Source organism: Oreochromis aureus, linkage group 1 (assembly GCF_013358895.1).
Source record: "Oreochromis aureus strain Israel breed Guangdong linkage group 1, ZZ_aureus, whole genome shotgun sequence".
Classification (NCBI taxonomy): Eukaryota; Metazoa; Chordata; class Actinopteri; order Cichliformes; family Cichlidae; genus Oreochromis; species Oreochromis aureus.
The window spans coordinates 40,184,571-40,202,252 of record NC_052942.1 but is presented as its reverse complement, the minus strand read 5'-3'; the positions used below and the strand labels follow the sequence as shown (position 1 = coordinate 40,202,252).

Sequence of the window (17,682 nt, the reverse complement as noted above, 5' to 3'; positions counted from 1 at the left end):
TGACTCATTTCTACTGAACACAGTAACGCTTCAAACTTTCTATCAACACCCAAATCTTTAAAATGCCCCACAAATCATTTTATTAGTACGTTGGAAACACGGCTCTGCGCCACTCCACACGTGTGATGTGAGGGGAACAAGCGGCGGTCGTCTCAGTGTACAGTCCAAATGCACATTGCAGAATCCAAGAGTGCAGAGCGACGTCATCGACTGTCACAAGAACGAACAAACATGCTGTAAAATGATCAAAGAGAAAAGGAGGATGTTCTCTGAGATCCTTGTAACATTTCTTATGAGCAGCGACTCTAACCGGAGAACTTTAGCAGCAAAGCGTCTGATTGGCCGAACAGATTCTCTCTACCTGCGTGCAGCTTTCAGCTGGCGTTGTGTTTTTGTGTTCGCTCTTTCAGCCGGATCTGAAGGAATATTTCATATTAATTAGAGTTTCTTTAAACTCATAGCTGTGACAGTAATTACAGACTCCAAAGACATTTCTCTTAACGCCGTCTCATCGCGTCGGAGAGGAGCTTTCATTCGCACCATCACCTGCAGAGTCTGTACAAGCTTAAAACACCAACATTTTGTTTCTCGACTTTTTCTCACTCAGAGTTTCATCTTTGCTTTAATTTGTTCAGCATCGAGTATTTTAGTAAGTTTGTCTGTAAAGATGTTCCTGGTTAAAATGGGCCTATTACATGTTTTGTCTCTGCTGTGATAGATGCTCATATTAAACATGGCCAAAGACTCAAATGTGCGCAGCAAACGCTCATTTTCACACGTTTTTTTTCTATTCTTGGCTCTGAATGATGTCACAGAGGGCGTCCTCATACAGTTATTACACGGTTCAGCACAGTTTACACACAGTTTACCTATGAGGAGCAGCCAATCAGAGGAAAGTTGACTTATAGGGAGGCTTATTTCAGATCAGATACATAAGGGCTATTTGGGGCTGTGAATCATGCAAAGCTACTGTAGTGGAGTCCAATAATTAAGGATATAAAACTGGAAATTAGCTAACTCATTCCACTTTTTTCACTCAAATCCTTTTTTTTAAATCCTCTTCGATCCTGTAACAGAAAGCATCACTTGTATTATTGTAGAGTTTTCACCTTACAGTTTAAAGTGCTTTGAGCTGACTTGTTGTGAGTTGGTGCTTTGTACATAGAATATTATTGAAGTATCGGCTCGATCACCTCAGATTTTTGGGAACACCCACTTCATGATCCCCAGAGGGTGAAGATTTTAAAAAGATAAATTTTTAGCTGTATTTTATTTTCCATTACAGCTAAAGTGACTCTATGCAGATGATTCATGTTGTTTTCTGGAAATCAGCCCACATCTCAGATGTTAGGAGGAGATTTTATTGAAAGTATCATCCCAGAAATATTTGGGTATTTGTTTGGATGACACACAGAGTGCATACTGAACATTGGATTGAGTTTTTATTATGGAGATATTTTAATTTATCAGTTAGGAAAACACTTACACACTTACCTTTCTTTAATGTTTTTGATTATGGTGGTATTACTAATGTGCGTTGTCCAGAACACATCACAGCTGCTGTGATTTGCCGTCTTCCTCTTTAGAGTTCCCAGGAACGTTTGCTGAACGTTGTAGCACAGCGTTCTCTAATTTAGCTCCTTATTCTTGGAATAAGCTTCAGAGCACATTAAAGCTGAATGCTTGTGTCTCCCTGCAGAGTTCAGAGCTCTCATAAAGACTTCGGTGTTATATTTGATTTTTTCTGCATTGAAAAAGAGATGTTAGTCTGAGGGGCTTCCTGGTTAAATGGGTCCAGATGTTGTGTTTAAAAAGCTGATAAAACATGAAATCATCATCATCATCATCATCATCAGACAGCAGCCAGAGGTTTTCAGTTCTGCTCCTGTTGTGTTTGACCTGTAAGCAGCCGAATCCTGACGAGACCTGAGAGCTTCCTGTACCAGAAACGTTGCTCCTCACTGACACACTCGGCATGTTCATGAGTAGAACCTGTTTAATGACACTCTGGTCCTCGTCCACTAGGGTTTAATAGGCAGCCGTTACCTTTGGGTGACCGCCATGGCCTGTATCTGTTCTTTATCTGCAGACTGTCAGACTGGCTGATTATGGAAACAGAGAACAGCTTCCACTCTTCTTCTTTTTTTTAAAGGTTTGCTAAAATCGAGATCAGCGCGTCTGAGCCCATCATCCCGTTCAGAGAGACGGTGGTTCGTCCTCCCAAAGTGGATATGGTGAACGAGGAGCTGGGCAAGCAGCAGAAAGTCGCCATCATTCATCAGGTGAGTCGCTGAGCTGGAGGCCAGGGGAGTGTATGAAATCTGTGATTTCAGTGTGACGGCTCTACTGTCTGCTGAGTCTGCTCAGGACATGTTTTCTTGTCGGTGCTGAAGGAGTTTAAAAATGATCAGTGTTGCTCTGTGGAGACGAATCGGACAGTAAGGAGGGAAAGGGGCGGATTTATCGAATTTACAGATAATCAGTGTTCTCATTTGGCCGTTTCCAGGTGAAAGAAGAGGCCTCTCAGGGTCGATCATCCGACACCCTACACCTGGACTCCAGCGGCCTCGTTACCCTCACCACCCCCAACAGGCTGGCCACGGTTGGCATCAGGGCGATACCTCTGCCACAGGGTAAGACCCGGGCACGCAGCGAGCGCGCTGAGAGGGTGCGAGCGGGGCGTGTGCCATGTCTGAGGGCAAAGGCGTTTGTAGCTCTTGGTCTGTGAGAACGAGGACGCACGCTCTGAGTCAGGCATTTACTGTTTACATGGAAACCGCGAGAAGGTCAAACCCTGCCCACCTCCACACACCTGGTAACGATCTCCTGGTTCTCTGTCAGGAAGTCGCCCTTCCCGAACGTGCATGGAGCTCCTTGTTTGAAACAAGAAAACAAATGCATCAAGTCAGAAAACATTCAGTGAGCATCTTAAAGAGCAGCAAGCAGAGAAATGAATTTGAAATATCCAGTGAACATCAAAGATGACAGATTTTCGTCTCTTCATCAAACAAACAAAGAATGTAGGTCGAAACAGAGACTGTACGTAAACGATGGACGTGGGCTCCGTGGCATTAGTGGCTGTTTTGTGGATGACATCACAGTCTTGGTGTATTTGAGCGAGAAACTCGGGACACTTTGTGTTTAAACTGTAACGACTGCCTGTCACAGAGTCGCCCCATCCTAAGATTCATGACTTTATTTTATGCATTAAACAGGAAGGACCATACCTCAGCACACTTCAAACATTTATTTCATCTAGGAACTATTTTTTGTTGCACCCGCCGTATCACAGGATGCGTGCTTGATGCTCGTGCATGTGACAGGTTGCAGAGGTGAATGGTGTCTGTAATCTAAATGCTAAGGTTAGCCAGCTGCATGCTAGGCAGTAGAAAGATGATCATTCCTGCATGAAACTTGGGAAATGTGGGTGGATTCACAGGCCAGAACGTAAATGCTCGTATTCTTCGTGGACTGGCGCACGCCAGATCAATCTGAATAAGGCAGAACAGCCCGAGTGAAGCTGTACCATCTCATGAAGACACAGCAGTAATGCAGTGGGTTTTTTTCAGAGGTGACGCGTCTGCTGGAGAGCAGCTCGGAGGTGATTCGGACTCTGGAGCAGGTAAACATGTCACTGAGGGAGGGGAAGAGTCTGGACATCAGCGTCAGGACCCTGGAGGCCATTTCTGACCTGAAGGCCCAGCTGGAGAGCCTGCTGCAGGGGAGGAAGTGGAGGAACGCCGTGGAACATATCTGGGCCTTCGGGCCTCGCAGGTCAGACTCGAGCGTCTTTCTGATTCTACTTCTTTGTTTATTTGCATCTGATGGTGTCTGCAAGCTTCTTGCATTAACACTTGTTGTCTTGCATCTCAGCACTTCCCTTTCTAATGTTCTTTCTGCTGGACGCATGTTGTGAGGACTTGAGTAGTGCGAGTTTTTCCTCGTTTTCTCTGTTAGATGCAGTCATGAGAATAAGGCAGAGCTGAACTCCTCAGGCCTTCATGAACAAAGAGGCGCAGCACCACGGAGACTTCCTCACTGTCGATGTCCGTGTCTCCAGGTACGGTCCGAACATCCTGCTGAACAGCGTGGAGGGATACCAGCGGCCGTCGGTGTGGCAGTGTCTGAGCCGCGGGGACAAAGCCAGCGAAGCTACGGCGCTGCGAGATTTTGACAACAGTATCATCAGCGGCTTCCAGCTGGCGGCTCTGTCGGGGCCCATGTGCGAGGAGCCCCTGATGGGAGTTTGCTTCTCTGTGGAGAGGTGGGACGTCCAGTCCACCGCCCCGCCGCAACACCAGGACTCCGTAGAAGACGACTCCACGGGCCACGAGGCTACGGCGGAAAGTAACATGGAAGGAAGCAGTGAGACGTCTGCACGGGGGGAGGGCACGGCGGCGGGGCCGAGCCACGCCGGACGCAGGCCGGAGGTCGCCGCCTCTTCCGACTGCTACGGCCCGGTCTCTGGTCAGCTGATCGCTGCCGTGAAGGAGGCCTGCCGGCACGCCTTCCAGGCTCAGCCGCAGAGGCTCATGGCCGCCATGTACACCTGTGAGATCATGGCCACCGCAGACGTGCTGGGTAAGAGAGCGCTGCTGCACACCGTCGTTGCACAAACACGTTGTAGTTTTGCTGCATTGTTTGTTGTGCTGCTCTCTGCTGATTGGTGTAAACATCCATACGTATTAACGACACACTTACAGGAAATGCGCTGCTGCAGGAATTCGTCACCTCATGCTCATAAATCTGCTCTTCCATGTATTCCTGCAGATGCATGTTTAACTTCCTGCACACAGACTGTAGCAGCAGGTGGACATTAGGACCTGAAGGTCCGCTGAGCCGTCTCCCACCAGTGTCGTTTCCACATCGTTAGGCTCACATGAGCCTGACCTGTGACCAATCTGCCGCTGTCATTCTCACAAACCAAAAAACGCCGAGCACAGTCACATGTTGTCCATGACTGTACCCCTCACACACACACACACACACACACACACACACACACTCGTTTTCAGGGTGAGATGTCCTGAAAATGTCACAGTTTGTAATTTCTGCCTGCAAAGCTCAGGATTGACTAATGCTCCATCGCACTCGCTAAATTGTTGTCCTCTGAAAGTCATTAAGATGAAAATGAGGCTTGAAACGGCGTTTACTGTGTTGGTAAACAATATCTGCAGGCCTGTTAGGATCCGCCGCAGCGGAGAAGCGCTCCGTCAGCCGAATCACAGCGCCGCGGCGGCGGCGGAGCGAGGCGCCTGGTTGATTAAGAAGCAAAGAGACTTCTGCTGAATCACGGGTCATTCTCTACATCGGTTGTTTTTCGTACTGATTTATGACGTTTGTGTCGAACTGAACTCGGCCTCTGTTCCGGTTCTTCGGTCCTTGCGGCGAGTCTGCCGAGTGTCCTGACTGCTGCGTTTCTTCCTCCAGGTCGTGTTTACGGGGTACTCGGGAAGCGAGAAGGTCGAGTCCTCCACGAAGAGATGAAGGAAGGGACGGACATGTTCATCATCAAGGCCGTGGTGCCCGTGGCTGAGAGCTTTGGGTTTGCAGACGAGATCCGCAAGAGGACGAGCGGATTGGCCAGTCCGCAGCTGGTGTTCAGTCACTGGGAGGTGAGGAGACTGTGATAGCCTGTCGGCCTCTTTCAGCTGGATGGTGACACAGGTGGTGTAGCTGCAGACCTCTTGGAGCATTTTTAATGTGATTATCAGACCAATAACATGGATACGGAGCGGCTCAATGAGGACGCATGCAGAGACGTATCCACGTGTGATTGGATCGTCCAAGCCACAGGTCGATGGCAGGTGTGAACGAGGCCGCGTGCACAGAGCAGTCTGCCTGAGCTCGTTATGTGGAGCTGCAGGTCAGTGAGGCCATCTGGTTAACGAGACGGCTGCCTCGGGCGAGCTGGAATCAAAGCTGCGATAGACGGCGTGCACGTTACGCCATCATACCGGCCGCTTGGCTGGCTCGAGCCGCCGCAGACACACACACACATCTCAGCGTCCGGCGGGCCATATGCTCTGTGTCGGACGGGGTAATGGGTCAAATTGTCTGTGAAGAGGAAGAGACGAGTCGGCGGTGCTGCAGAGCGATCTCGCTTTGTTTTTAATGCTTCGTTATTTATTACGAGAGCGCCGATCAGGTGCAGGAAAACTCACAGAAGATGTTTTATAATAATGAGGCCGTTAAACCGCCGCTGTTAATGACTGCGTCTGCTCGTCGGTGCCTCGCTTCGTCTCCTCCAGTCTTTAGATTTCACATTAGTTTGATTTTCTCTGCTTTACTGGGAGTTACACCGAGTTAGTGCAAAGGACCAGGTGTGAAAACTGAAAACTCACAAAATCAAAAAATTAAATATGATTTAAAACTTAAAAAGCAGCAGCCCGAGGAGGCTTTCATTGATTAAACCGGATACGGTTTTAATGCGACTGTGAGCAAACTGCCTTCAAGTGTCATTTCAAGTAATGCAAAACAAAAAGTTAAATAATTCAAAAGTAATAAATCTTCACACAGCTGTGAGCAGGATGAATGGCAGAATTCACCCCAGTGAGGGGGGGGCGGGTCTGCACTGTGGCATCTTTGGTTTCTGCCGCGGACGGCTGGTCCCTGGTATACTTCGGGTGGTGGTGTCTGTTGCCATGCAGGAGCACGGGCATGCTCCTGCATGCGGATGACGTGTAAACCTTCCCCTCTTGCTGACGCGAGTGTGGATTTCATCGAGCCATCCTGGGAGTCGGTGCTTCCCAGATATTTAATGTGTGAATGTTTGGAAGCTGAGTGCGGTGATGTGACCTCAGGCTGGTTATCAGGCGAACAGTCCGGTTGCAGACACTGGCTTCTTAAAAGAGGACTGCTGGCACTTTGTCCTGGCAGTGAGACGACAAAGGTCAAAGAAGGAACCGTTGACAGTGTGGATTTAATGCATTTATGAATCGGGTGAGGCCTCGGGTGAGGCAGGTGTTGGTGGTTGGAGCCTGATCGTTCCTCACCGTTTTCCCAGCGCTCCGTTCTGGTTTGATGCCTTTTTAAATAACAGATCAGTGTCCCGTCCAGACATCAATGTTGAAACCACGTGTAGCTGTGTGCAGACCCTCAGCCTGTTTGCATCATGCTAACACACACACACACACACACACACACACACACACACACACACACACGTCCAGCAGCCTCATTGTCTCGCAGCCTTTTGTCTTCACCTCATTAAAACTTGTCTGTCTGATCTCATTTATGTGCAGACGCTTCCTCACAAAGACGCCCCCCCCCACCCCACCAGCTTCAGGACTCTCCCGCTGCTCAGGGCTGATGTCAGCATTCCTCTGACAGCCGTTTGATATGACCGGGATATCGGATTTACATATGAATGAGCGGCGAGGCGGAGAGGTGATTGTCAGCGTGGCATTGTTGTGTAACTGGAAGGTTTAGTGGCTCCTGTGGGGACGTTTACATTAGATTTCCATCAGAATGGAGCTTTTGTCGAGCTGCACGCCGGAGAATCGTGCGAGCGAGTCGCGTATTGATCGGCCGAGACATCTGTCTGCCACTACATGTGCGCGTCTGCGTGTATACGATACATTTTTGGTTTTTGGAGGCCTGATAAAACTCAGAGCCTGACCGTAGCTGGTCACAAATAGTAAATGCACAAATGCAGATTTTAACTGATGCGAACTGCAGACGATGCTCGGCGGTACAGAAAAATTGATGTCAGTTATCACTTTGTAATCTCAGGGTCAAAGGCCACATTAACCACGAGTGGAGCAGGTCATGTTCACGTTTCCGCAGATTTGCAGTCTGTTCTCTGACAGGAACGTGTTTCGTTCATGAAGCCTGGTGAAGTGTTTGTTTCCAACGAGCACAGGAAGCTTTAACGGTGCAAAGTGTGTGCACGTGCACGTGGATTCAGTAGAAGCCAGGTGCATTTGTGAGGTGCTTGTCACTGACAATATGACCTTTGACCTCACCTATGGTCACGAGGTTCGGTTAGTGACTGAAACAACGAGGTCGCGGTGAGGAGCCTCTGCTCTTAGAGCTGCTGCCTGAATTCTGAGGCAGTTTTCACGAGTGATTCCTTCAGTTTTCCGCGACGCTGCAGTCGTGTTTTTATCTTCTTCATCTTTTCCTGCACGTTGAAGTTACCGCCTGCTGTCGGTAGCTTCCCGCTGAACTTCATTCGACCAACACGGGCTCTGAGAAGGCCAAAGCGTCCGTGAACTCGACCGCGGAGACGGTGGCGGCGGCCTCGGTGATGTTCCTGATGTGTTTGTGAGACAAAATGTGACACAGCAGGAAAAAAGCTGCGCATGAAAACTGTGTTTCTACACAGAGACGATTAGACATCCACCTGTTACCGTGCGCCCTCCCCTCGCTTCTCTGTGACGTCATTTTAGTTTGCGTTTGAACTTTTCTGCCTTTTGTGTCACGTTTCCACACAAACGATCAGCCGAAACGATCTTAACGTCTTCCTGCGGGGACTCTGAGACGCTGTGTGTCCACCAGCGTTAATTCACTGTGCAGGATGCCTCGTCCCTTGCCGCCCCCTCCTGCTTCGTCCCTTTGTGGTCTGGCATATGCTGCTCACGTGCGGTGCGTGCTGCCTCCTGTGAGCTGCCCGTTGTTGTAGCTCGCTCACTACCATCTGCCCCAGTGTAACCAGAGCCAGGTGCCCCAGTGTACTGGTGCTACTGTAGCTGTGTGTGTGTGTGTGTGTGTGTGTGTGTGTGTGTGTGTGTGTGTGTGTGTGTGTGTGTGCGCTAACAGTCCTTTCAGTTCAGGAGCTGCTGTCATCTTTATGAAACTAATAATCCAAATTTCACTCAGTGGATCAACAGTTTTTATTTCATTGGTTATTTATTTAAAAGGTCATTTGATATTTTACAGACTTAGACTGAGACTATCATCAGACTGAGGCGAGTCAGGAAGGTTAGCTGGATCCCAGAGTCACATCCCAAGTCTCACAGCATTAAGATGGAAGCAGGAGGAAATGTCCTGCTGGGAGCGCACAGGGATCATCGCGCCGCATCTTTTTATCTGTAATTTCACATTTAAGCTCACTGTGGTTGTACTTAGGAATTAGGTTCAACGTAGCCAGCTCAACAAAACCTCAAAGTCCAGTCAGCTCTCACGGGCTAACTCAGGCTCTGTGCGCGCTCACATGAAAATCTGCTGGCTCCTCCCACCTCAGTCACAGACGTTATCAGTGGTTGATGGAGAGCAATAAAAATATAGAACAGCAGCAAAAGTTGAGACGAGAGCAGAAAGATGTTCGTCTTGTGAATCCTGCGCCGTCAGCACTGCCGTTTCAGCTGAGACGCTGCGAGGCGCCGAACTCCTGACATTCAGGCCCCCCCCCCCCGGAGCCTGGTCCACGTCTTAACCGCGTGCCTGTAGATTTAATTCCAGCAGATATTAGGATTAGGAGTTATTTTTGTGACGTTTATCCAAAAACCATAAGCTGCCCCAGACCAGGTGACAAGTTACCATGGTGACTGAAAGAGCCGTCCCTCTGGCTTCACGTCTCGTATGATTATTACTTGGTTGGTTTATGTTTTTATTAATTATCCAAAATGTTGGTACGCAGCTCTGTGACACTGTTTGTGTTCAGATGAAGACACTGATCCCGTCTGTGTCCCAGGTGATCAGCAGCGATCCTTACTGGGTTCCCACCACTGAGGAAGAATACCTGCACTTCGGCGAGAAGGCCGACTCTGAAAACCAGGCCTTGAAATACATGAATGATGTCCGCCGCCGCAAAGGGCTCTACGTGGAGGAGAAGATAGTGGAGCACGCCGAGAAACAGAGGACGCTCGGCAAGAACAAGTAGAGGAAACCCAGACGTCTCCTCGGGGGTCAGACGGAGGCGCCGCTGACATCGAGCGCAGGACCGTCAGCTGACGACACGCCGACATCGCTCTGCTTTCAGAGCAGCTACACTCAGAAACTGCAGGGTTTCCTGTCGTTATACACCTTTTTAGTTTTTGTGATAAATTGGAGTGAATAATGTGTTCATACTGAGGGTGAAATACATATATGACAAAGTCTGTAATATTTTTAAAACAGATTGTTTTGATTTCTTCTTCAGGTAAAAGTTCATCCGTGCACAGATACTGACCAATCAGATGGCAGCATTCAGTAATGAATAAATGAGTGTTTCAATCGCACCGCGTCATTCTGTTGCTTCACTCATTTACTCATAATAATTCATTGATACGACATCTGTATGGACTCAGCACCAACCAATCAGGCACTGCAGGAGTGAAGCTGAGTCAGCGTCAGGTTTATTTTAGACAGCTCGGATGTTTCCGTGCACGCTCATGCGTGCTGACACTCTTACGCATCATGAGACTACAGAAGTGCTGCTGAGCATCATCAATCTCAGGAGCTCGGTGGAGGAGGCGTTAGAGCACCTTGTTGTGTTTACCGGGCACGCCAGCTGATATAACGGAACCATCCCTCTCATCCAAATATGGTCACTGCTGGTTCCATAAACGCCAACATGGGGTTGACAACGAACAAATGTTTACGTCTGTCCTTTATATACAGTCTATAGACCGGGGCTGCTTCTACATCGCATCATGTGCACAACTGTAAAACTCACGAGGTACAATTATTAATGGACTTGAAACCATGCAGCCGTCCAATTTCAATTTCATAACAATACTCTACCCCACAATATCAGAAAGAAACCCCGATAATCAGACCATCCTCTATGAGCGAGGACTTTAGCGACAGTGGGAAGGAAAAACTCCCTTTTAACAGGAAGAAACCTCCGACAGAGCCAAACTCAGGGAGGGGCGGGGCCATCTGCTGGGACCGGTTGGGGTGAGAGAAGGAAGACAGGATAAAGACAAGCTGTGGGAGAGAGACAGAGATGTGTTTGCTGAGTGATGCAACAAAAGCATCTCTCCTAATCCAATCAGACGGCACGTGCCTGTGTGATAACCTCTCTGATAGGCTGGCCGACGGTCCCGGCTCTGCTCGTCCAGCGAGACCTGCTGATGAAAGTCTGTGGGTGTGTTCTCGTGTCCATCGCACGAGATTATTTTACAGTAAGTGTGAAACACTCCGGGGGATCACCGACGGCAGAGAATATTGATTGATTATTGATTATTGTTCAGTATTAAGGAGCTTCATAGACGTCTGTGAAGGTTCTCAGTCATCCAGGTCATCGTAGTCAAAGGAGTTTGCAAAGAAAAGCGTCTGGACTTCTTTGAGTTGCTTGAAGACGTTTCACCTCTCATCCGAGAAGCTTCTTCAGTTCTAAGGTCAAATGGCCGAGAGTCCCAGATTTAAACCCAGTGGGAGTATCCCCCCAAAGAGGGACAAAGGACCCCCTGGTGATCCTCTATGGCACATGGCATGGCACAGCATAGAAGAGCCACCTCCACAGGACAAGACTCAGCAGTCCACCTGCATCTTAAGGATAAAGGTCACTCTTTCGAGGATGCCAATGTTCACATTTTGGACAGAGAGGACAGATGGTTTGAAAGAGGAGTGAAAGAGGCCATCTATGTCCACTGTGAGCGACCATCTTTGAACAGAGGCGGTGGTTTACGACACCAACTGTCTGCCATCTATAATCCAGTTTTGAGTTCCCTCCCCAGACGCCTTAACGCCCACTCACATCCTGGGCCATCTGACCTCAGGAATTCACATGACAAGGTGGGGCCAGGTTTCACAATGAGCTCACCCGAAACCCTGGCTGATTAGGTCCCACACCCGCTTTCACACCTTGGCTCATGTGATTAGAGGATCACCAGGGGGTCCTTTGTCCCTCCTTGGGGGGATACTCCCACTGGGTTTAAATCTGGGACTCTCAGCCATTTGACCTTAGAACTGAAGAAGCTTCTCGGATGAGAGGTGAAACGTCTTCAAGCAACTTAAAGAAGTCCAGACGCTTTTCTTTGCAAACTCCTTTGACGAGCTTCATAGACAGACAACACGAGCACTCGGACAGCTACAGTCGACCTCGCCTGGTCGCAGACTTTTCTGGGGGACATATTTGTAAAATATTTGCTGATTGTTTTCATTTTATTTTTATACTAAATAATTTTTTTATGATCAAAAATACTCATTTTAAAATAATAATAATGTAAACACAGCAAAATATCAATAAATGTTTTTTTTCTTTAAAATTCCAAACACAACGCTCCCAGGAAAGAAAATGCCGCTTAGCTGAAATACTTCAGTGGATTTCGGTTATTGGCCGATGTTTGCAAAGTGTTTTAGGATGATAGCTGAAGGTAGATATGATGATATTATATGGGAATTTTTAGAGGGGGTCTCAAGTAATCCTGGGCGTTGGTCCCAAATCCTCCCAAATACCAGGATGGACTCTACTCTGAAACCACCACACACACAAACTATCTAAAGTAGTAAGACAGCAGCGTTCACCTCTAACTGATATAAAACTGATAAATGAGTGTAAAGTTCATCTGGATTAATAGTCATGTCAGAATAATATGACATGAGCTCTGCAAACATGCAGTAATAAGCAGTAATGCAGCTCTGTAGCTGAGATAAAGCATGCAGTGTGCCCACAGGTCTTTACAGGAGAATGATGTATTCCTACAAATCGCCCCGAGTTTGAAGAAACTGTGTGTAAAGTAATCTTGAATATCCCAGCAGGGAAGCCTGTTAACGGGACACGTAAATATCAGACGTGATGTTATTAGATCGTCATCTGAGGGAAAAACCCCAAAACAATGAATCCGTCCTTCCATCTGTCTCTGGACTCTTGCTGCCAGGCAGACTCTCAGTTCTTCTGTACAAATCTACAGGTCTGCTTTCTCCTTTCTGTGTTTTTGGGTTTCTTGTCCAACCTGACGGACACGCCCAGAGCCCCATGCTTTCACAGCCTGACCAGAAAACTGACTGGATGTAGATCAGGCTCGGTTGCATCACTGCAGCTCCATATCCTCGTATCCTTCCTTTAATCCTTCGTTTCCTCTTTGGCCTCGTGGACTCACACCAACCCCCGTCTTCATCCAGAGGAAGCAAAGCAAAGATCGGCATATGTGAGTGTGTGCAGAGAGGTAACATGAGAGCACACACACACACACACACACACACACACACACAGGAGGGTGTCTGATTGATGAAGGCCTTCTCTAACAGAGTGTAGTCCAGGTGTCTTGGGTGGGTGTTACACTGTCGGGTGGAACTAAGTGGGCAGTCAGGGGTCACAGTGAGGATGATGCACCTGGGTGTGTCAGAGGAAGGCTGCGATCTGACTGAGTGCTTCCTAATGGGCCACTCCATCAAACACACACACCGGGGCTGTCAGGCTGCTGAGGTCCGCCCACTGAGGTCCGCCCCAGGTCGTGTATGTTCTTCACACCGCGGCACGCTGACTCGTGTTTGGTTCTTTGTGCTGTTAACGCAGCATCCGGCTCGTTTACAGACTGTGAAGGACCCGAGGAAAAATGGCTCAACACACACACGCACACACACACACACACACACACACACACACACACAGAGTTCAGGCTGTTTCACCTGTTTGGTTTGTTGGTGACTTGCAGAGTAAGGAGCCCCACTGGGTGACCAGAGGACCCCGACTGGTCCAGATCTTTGAGTCCAGCTTCGAGCACGCGGCTAAAATGCCAGCAGGATGAATTCTCACATTATTTGATTTAAGTTCATCTCTAATTAGTCCCTGTAGAGAAATCTGTTCTACATATTTAAGGCCTCCCGAGTATCAGGAGCCGAGGTCAGCCACGGCACCCTGCCTGCGACGAGCTTTTCGGTGCAGGACCTGAGTTGGTATTCTCTAATTGGATGTTTGAATTTTTCTTGGTTTATGGGTCTAAACATATATATATTTGTTTGTGATTATAAGTGAGGCAGCGTGCAGAGGTTATAATTTTATGTTTAAAAAATAAATTAATAATAATAAAATGGTTATATAAACTACGCTGTAAGCTCCATGGCTGCAAAAGCAAATGCCCAAAGCTGCAGTTCCTCTAACGGCCACTTGAGGCTGATGCTGTTTGGGGTGTGGGTAAGATTGCTGTAAATGGTCATGATACGGATGGATGGGATGAGGTCATCCAGCTCTAATGTGTAGCCGGCACTTGGACATCCACTTTGTATGGAGCAGCAACACTCGGCGTGATTTATGGCCCAACTTTTTATTTTCTTTGATCGTCTATCAACCTGCTAAACGCTCCCACAGCAGCTGTGAGATGCCAACAAAGGCATTAAAATGTCTCCAGAAAATGTGACACAGGACAACTTAAAGACATCCCGTCTGCAACGCTGCTATTATTAAACAGTATGTATATGATGCATTTGTCCAGTGATAAATGGGCTGAAGATGAGCGCTAGAATGACTCCTTTACTGCTGCCACACAGGAGGAAACAGAGTTCATCCTGTTTGCAAAGTTTGTATTGTGAGGAAACTCATTCTAAAAGTATTAAATGAGATTTGTTCCCTCTGAGCTCCTGCAGGAAACCGTCACACGGCCTGACTCGACACAGCTTCAAACTGCTTTTTTTTTTTTGACAGAGGGTTCTCAGGAGTTTTTCCTTTCGCTGCATCAGCACGGACAGTAAAAAGCCTCTTCCTGTCTTTACCCCAGCAGGTTGTAAAGACTATAGAAATGCGCGGCAGGCGCAGCAGCTCATCGCGCCGCCTGCTTCTGTGTCTTTGCAGAGAGGCGAGGCCCGGCTGGAGGCTGCTGCTGCTCTCAAATTAATTGCCTTTGTTTTCCGCGAGCTGAGCTGGACTACCTCTGCCATTACCTCATTCATCTCCCCTCCTTCCTTTCCTCCCCCTTCCTTGTCCACCGCAAACCACAGTAGCTGTTATTGAGCCGAGGAGGCCGGGCACCGAGGGAGCGTGGAGTTATTAGAGCTAGTGAGCGTTTGTGGAGATCTAAGACTTACAGGGTCACTTGAACCAAATTATTAAGCAGATTTCCTCACCTCTGAGCTGAAGCTTCATGCGCGTCTGCTCCTTCAGAGCGAGACACACGACTGAAAATCAAAGTTTTTGTTGTGGACACAGAGGCGATACGATCATCGGAGAATGCGGCACAAAGCAAAGAGCTGAACACAAACCATGGTGGAGCGACTGGCTTCATTTCAGAGAGATTTAGGCTTCCAGTGATGATTACATCAAAACTACTGGTATAAATATATAAAGACCCCACTGTGTCCTGAGCCCACTGTGGAGGCTGATGGGCTCTACAATCAGCATCACCACTGATCAGGGCGACTCCCCACCACCTCCACCTCTTTTTCCCTATTTATTCATCATTTTTTCTTTTGGACTGGGTCATATTTAAAGTCAAAAACCAACATTTTAAATGACAGATTCCAGTAAGAGCGATGTGGTTCGAGCAGCCCTGTCCCAGACTGTATATAAAAGATGGCTGAAGCCATCGTGCTCATTTCCTGCCCTCTCCGGGCATCCCCGTTTGTTCTCACCATCCTGGGTTTTTGAAATGTGGATCTGAGGAGCAGGTGGACACTGGCTGCTCGTACTGTGGCGACTTAAAGGAATAAAGTTTCAGATCTGACTCCTGAGTGTGCAGTTACATCCTGGAAACACATCTTCCTGGCGGAGCGTCGAGCCTGCTGGGATCAGTGGCCGCGATTCCTGCACCGCTACACGCGGGTAACACATCCTCTACATCGTGTTGCAAATGCCAAAGGAAGGAAGAGCAGTCTGCACCGTCCTTTGTTGAAGAAGTCATTGTTGTGTAGTTTCCTCCTGCGGACCCCCGGGTACCTTCACGAGTCCACCAGCCGCCCCAACCCCCCCCCCCGCTCTCCATACGGCCTGTTTTGTCTGCGGCCATGAGGGAATGACCTTCTGTCTATGTATCTGCTCATTCATCAGTCAGCCAGAGGTTTGTGTTCCTCTCCACCCCCCCTCCACCCCCCTCCCCGCTGAGACAATACTCTCTGCTAATGCGTTCTGCAGAGTGAAGCCGAGTCTGTTTTCTGGAGAAATGCCCTGAAGGAGCTTTCTAGCAAGTCCCTACAGACACAACATGAGCTGTTTTCACACATGCAGCCCTGAAACCAGGAGCTGTGTGAGAAACGCAAACGTTCGACCCTTCAGACTGGACGTGAAGCGCCGCTCTACGAGAACACTATTCAAAAGTCAAGAGGCACATAGTCTGAACGCGTGATGTTAGCGGTTCAGGTGTTTATGATCAGTGATGAGTTACTTAACCCTTTAAAGACAAGCTTTGGTTTTTGAGACTTTATCCTCCCTTAAAAACCAAAATCATACATTTGTAGGCAATAAATGTAACAAAATCCAGATGCATCAAATATGATACAAATTAACACTAATATTTATTTCACGGTTCAGGCTTTGAAGGGTTAAGTTTCATAGTCTCAGCTTCTGTGAATATATAAGGCCTACATGGCCTCTGCTTTTGTGACTGCACCAACAGAGATTAAAAGTTTGCATGAATCCTGCAGGCGGACTACAGCTGGGCCTGAATGAAAGAACAAGTGTGTGTGAGCAGGTATAACCTCCACCTTACACCTCCCAGTGTCCGAGTGAGAGAAGCACAGGAAAAGAAACAAACTGTGAGAAATCTCTGGCTCACACTCTCACTGATATCCATCCTCTGACACAGTGCAGATTCACCCCGACGCCTGGACGGTGACGTGGCGAGGTGAACGCTCCATCAAGCTCGCGATGTACCAAACTGTCTGCGGTTCAGACCTTTAGCTGCTTCTCTTTTCAGATCAGTGCCATCGTTCATTGTCTCTAGTCGCTCGAGCTGTAAAGAAGCGCAGCACTGGAGAGGCCAATTACCCCGACTGTGTGCCGGGCCAGTGTTAAAGAGTGTGTGTGTGTGTGTTTACTCTGGTTTGGTTGGCAGTATGACTTAAGTGCAGACTGACCTGAAAAAAATAGAAAAACACCTACAAGCAGTTTTAAAGTGGGGGTCGTCTCTATGCCTGGTTTCCACCAGAATCCAAAATATTAGTGACGGTGTTCCGAGCAGCAGCAGAAAGACGGCGCCGCAGCATTCAGTGGGGTTGAATTCTCCCTGAATCTGGAAAATAAAACAACAAAAATGACTCAAGAACCAGCCGACAGTCGCACACACTGATATTTGCGCCCAACCCCGTTTCACCCCAGTCGCCTTCTCCGGCTGAACTGTGCCTCAGCATGAGTGATGATATCTGCTCTGTTGAAATGACTGCAAACATTTTCTCATCGCAAACCTGAAAAGATTAGAAATGGGAAAAAATCCCACAACCTGAGAATGAAGTTAGAAGTTGGAGATGAGAGTTTGGCTCCATCCACACCGGCGTGTGTTCTCACTTTAAACCAGACTCCGTCTGGTCCGCCGTGCCCAATGGCGCCAGCAGACGCGTTGCTTCACGAGCAGCGAGGGCATTTTTTAAAAATATATTTCTTTACATTCTTTTTCCGACATTCAATCTCAACACTATGATTTTATTAACAACAGATCCCATCTTCCCACATAGCAGGCAGGTCTGGCCCGGATCTGGTGTCAAGCCAACACTGCTGGCTGACTTCTGGCATAGTAAGTGGTATGTCATCCAGATATGGGCCAGGCTTGGTGTAGCTGGCACTGTCTACGTGATGGCATGCTATATCTGGCTCGACTGTGGTTTGGTTTATGTGGCCCAGGCTCATAGAAAACAGGTCTGGCCGGGATCCGGCATCAAGCTGGCACT

General features: G+C 48.2%; 1 protein-coding gene across 3 annotated transcripts in view; it reads left to right on the top strand.

Moving 5' to 3' along the window:
• efl1 (elongation factor like GTPase 1) overlaps positions 1–10,163 on the top strand; it is an 82,438-nt gene extending 72,275 nt beyond the window's left edge. For 2 of the 3 annotated variants that reach the window (XM_039614055.1, XM_031738336.2), the window contains exons 18-23: positions 2,153–2,282; positions 2,507–2,633; positions 3,570–3,774; positions 4,061–4,581; positions 5,431–5,615; positions 9,638–10,163. In XM_039614055.1, coding sequence (XP_039469989.1) covers positions 2,153–2,282; positions 2,507–2,633; positions 3,570–3,774; positions 4,061–4,581; positions 5,431–5,615; positions 9,638–9,826 — 1,357 coding nt within the window. In that variant the 3' untranslated portion in view covers positions 9,827–10,163. Of the gene's footprint in view, positions 1–2,152; positions 2,283–2,506; positions 2,634–3,569; positions 3,775–4,060; positions 4,582–5,430; positions 5,616–7,244; positions 7,621–9,637 lie in introns of those variants that run through there. The other variant, XM_039614057.1, reaches the window with a different exon arrangement.
• Positions 10,164–17,682: the final 7,519 nt, after the last annotated feature.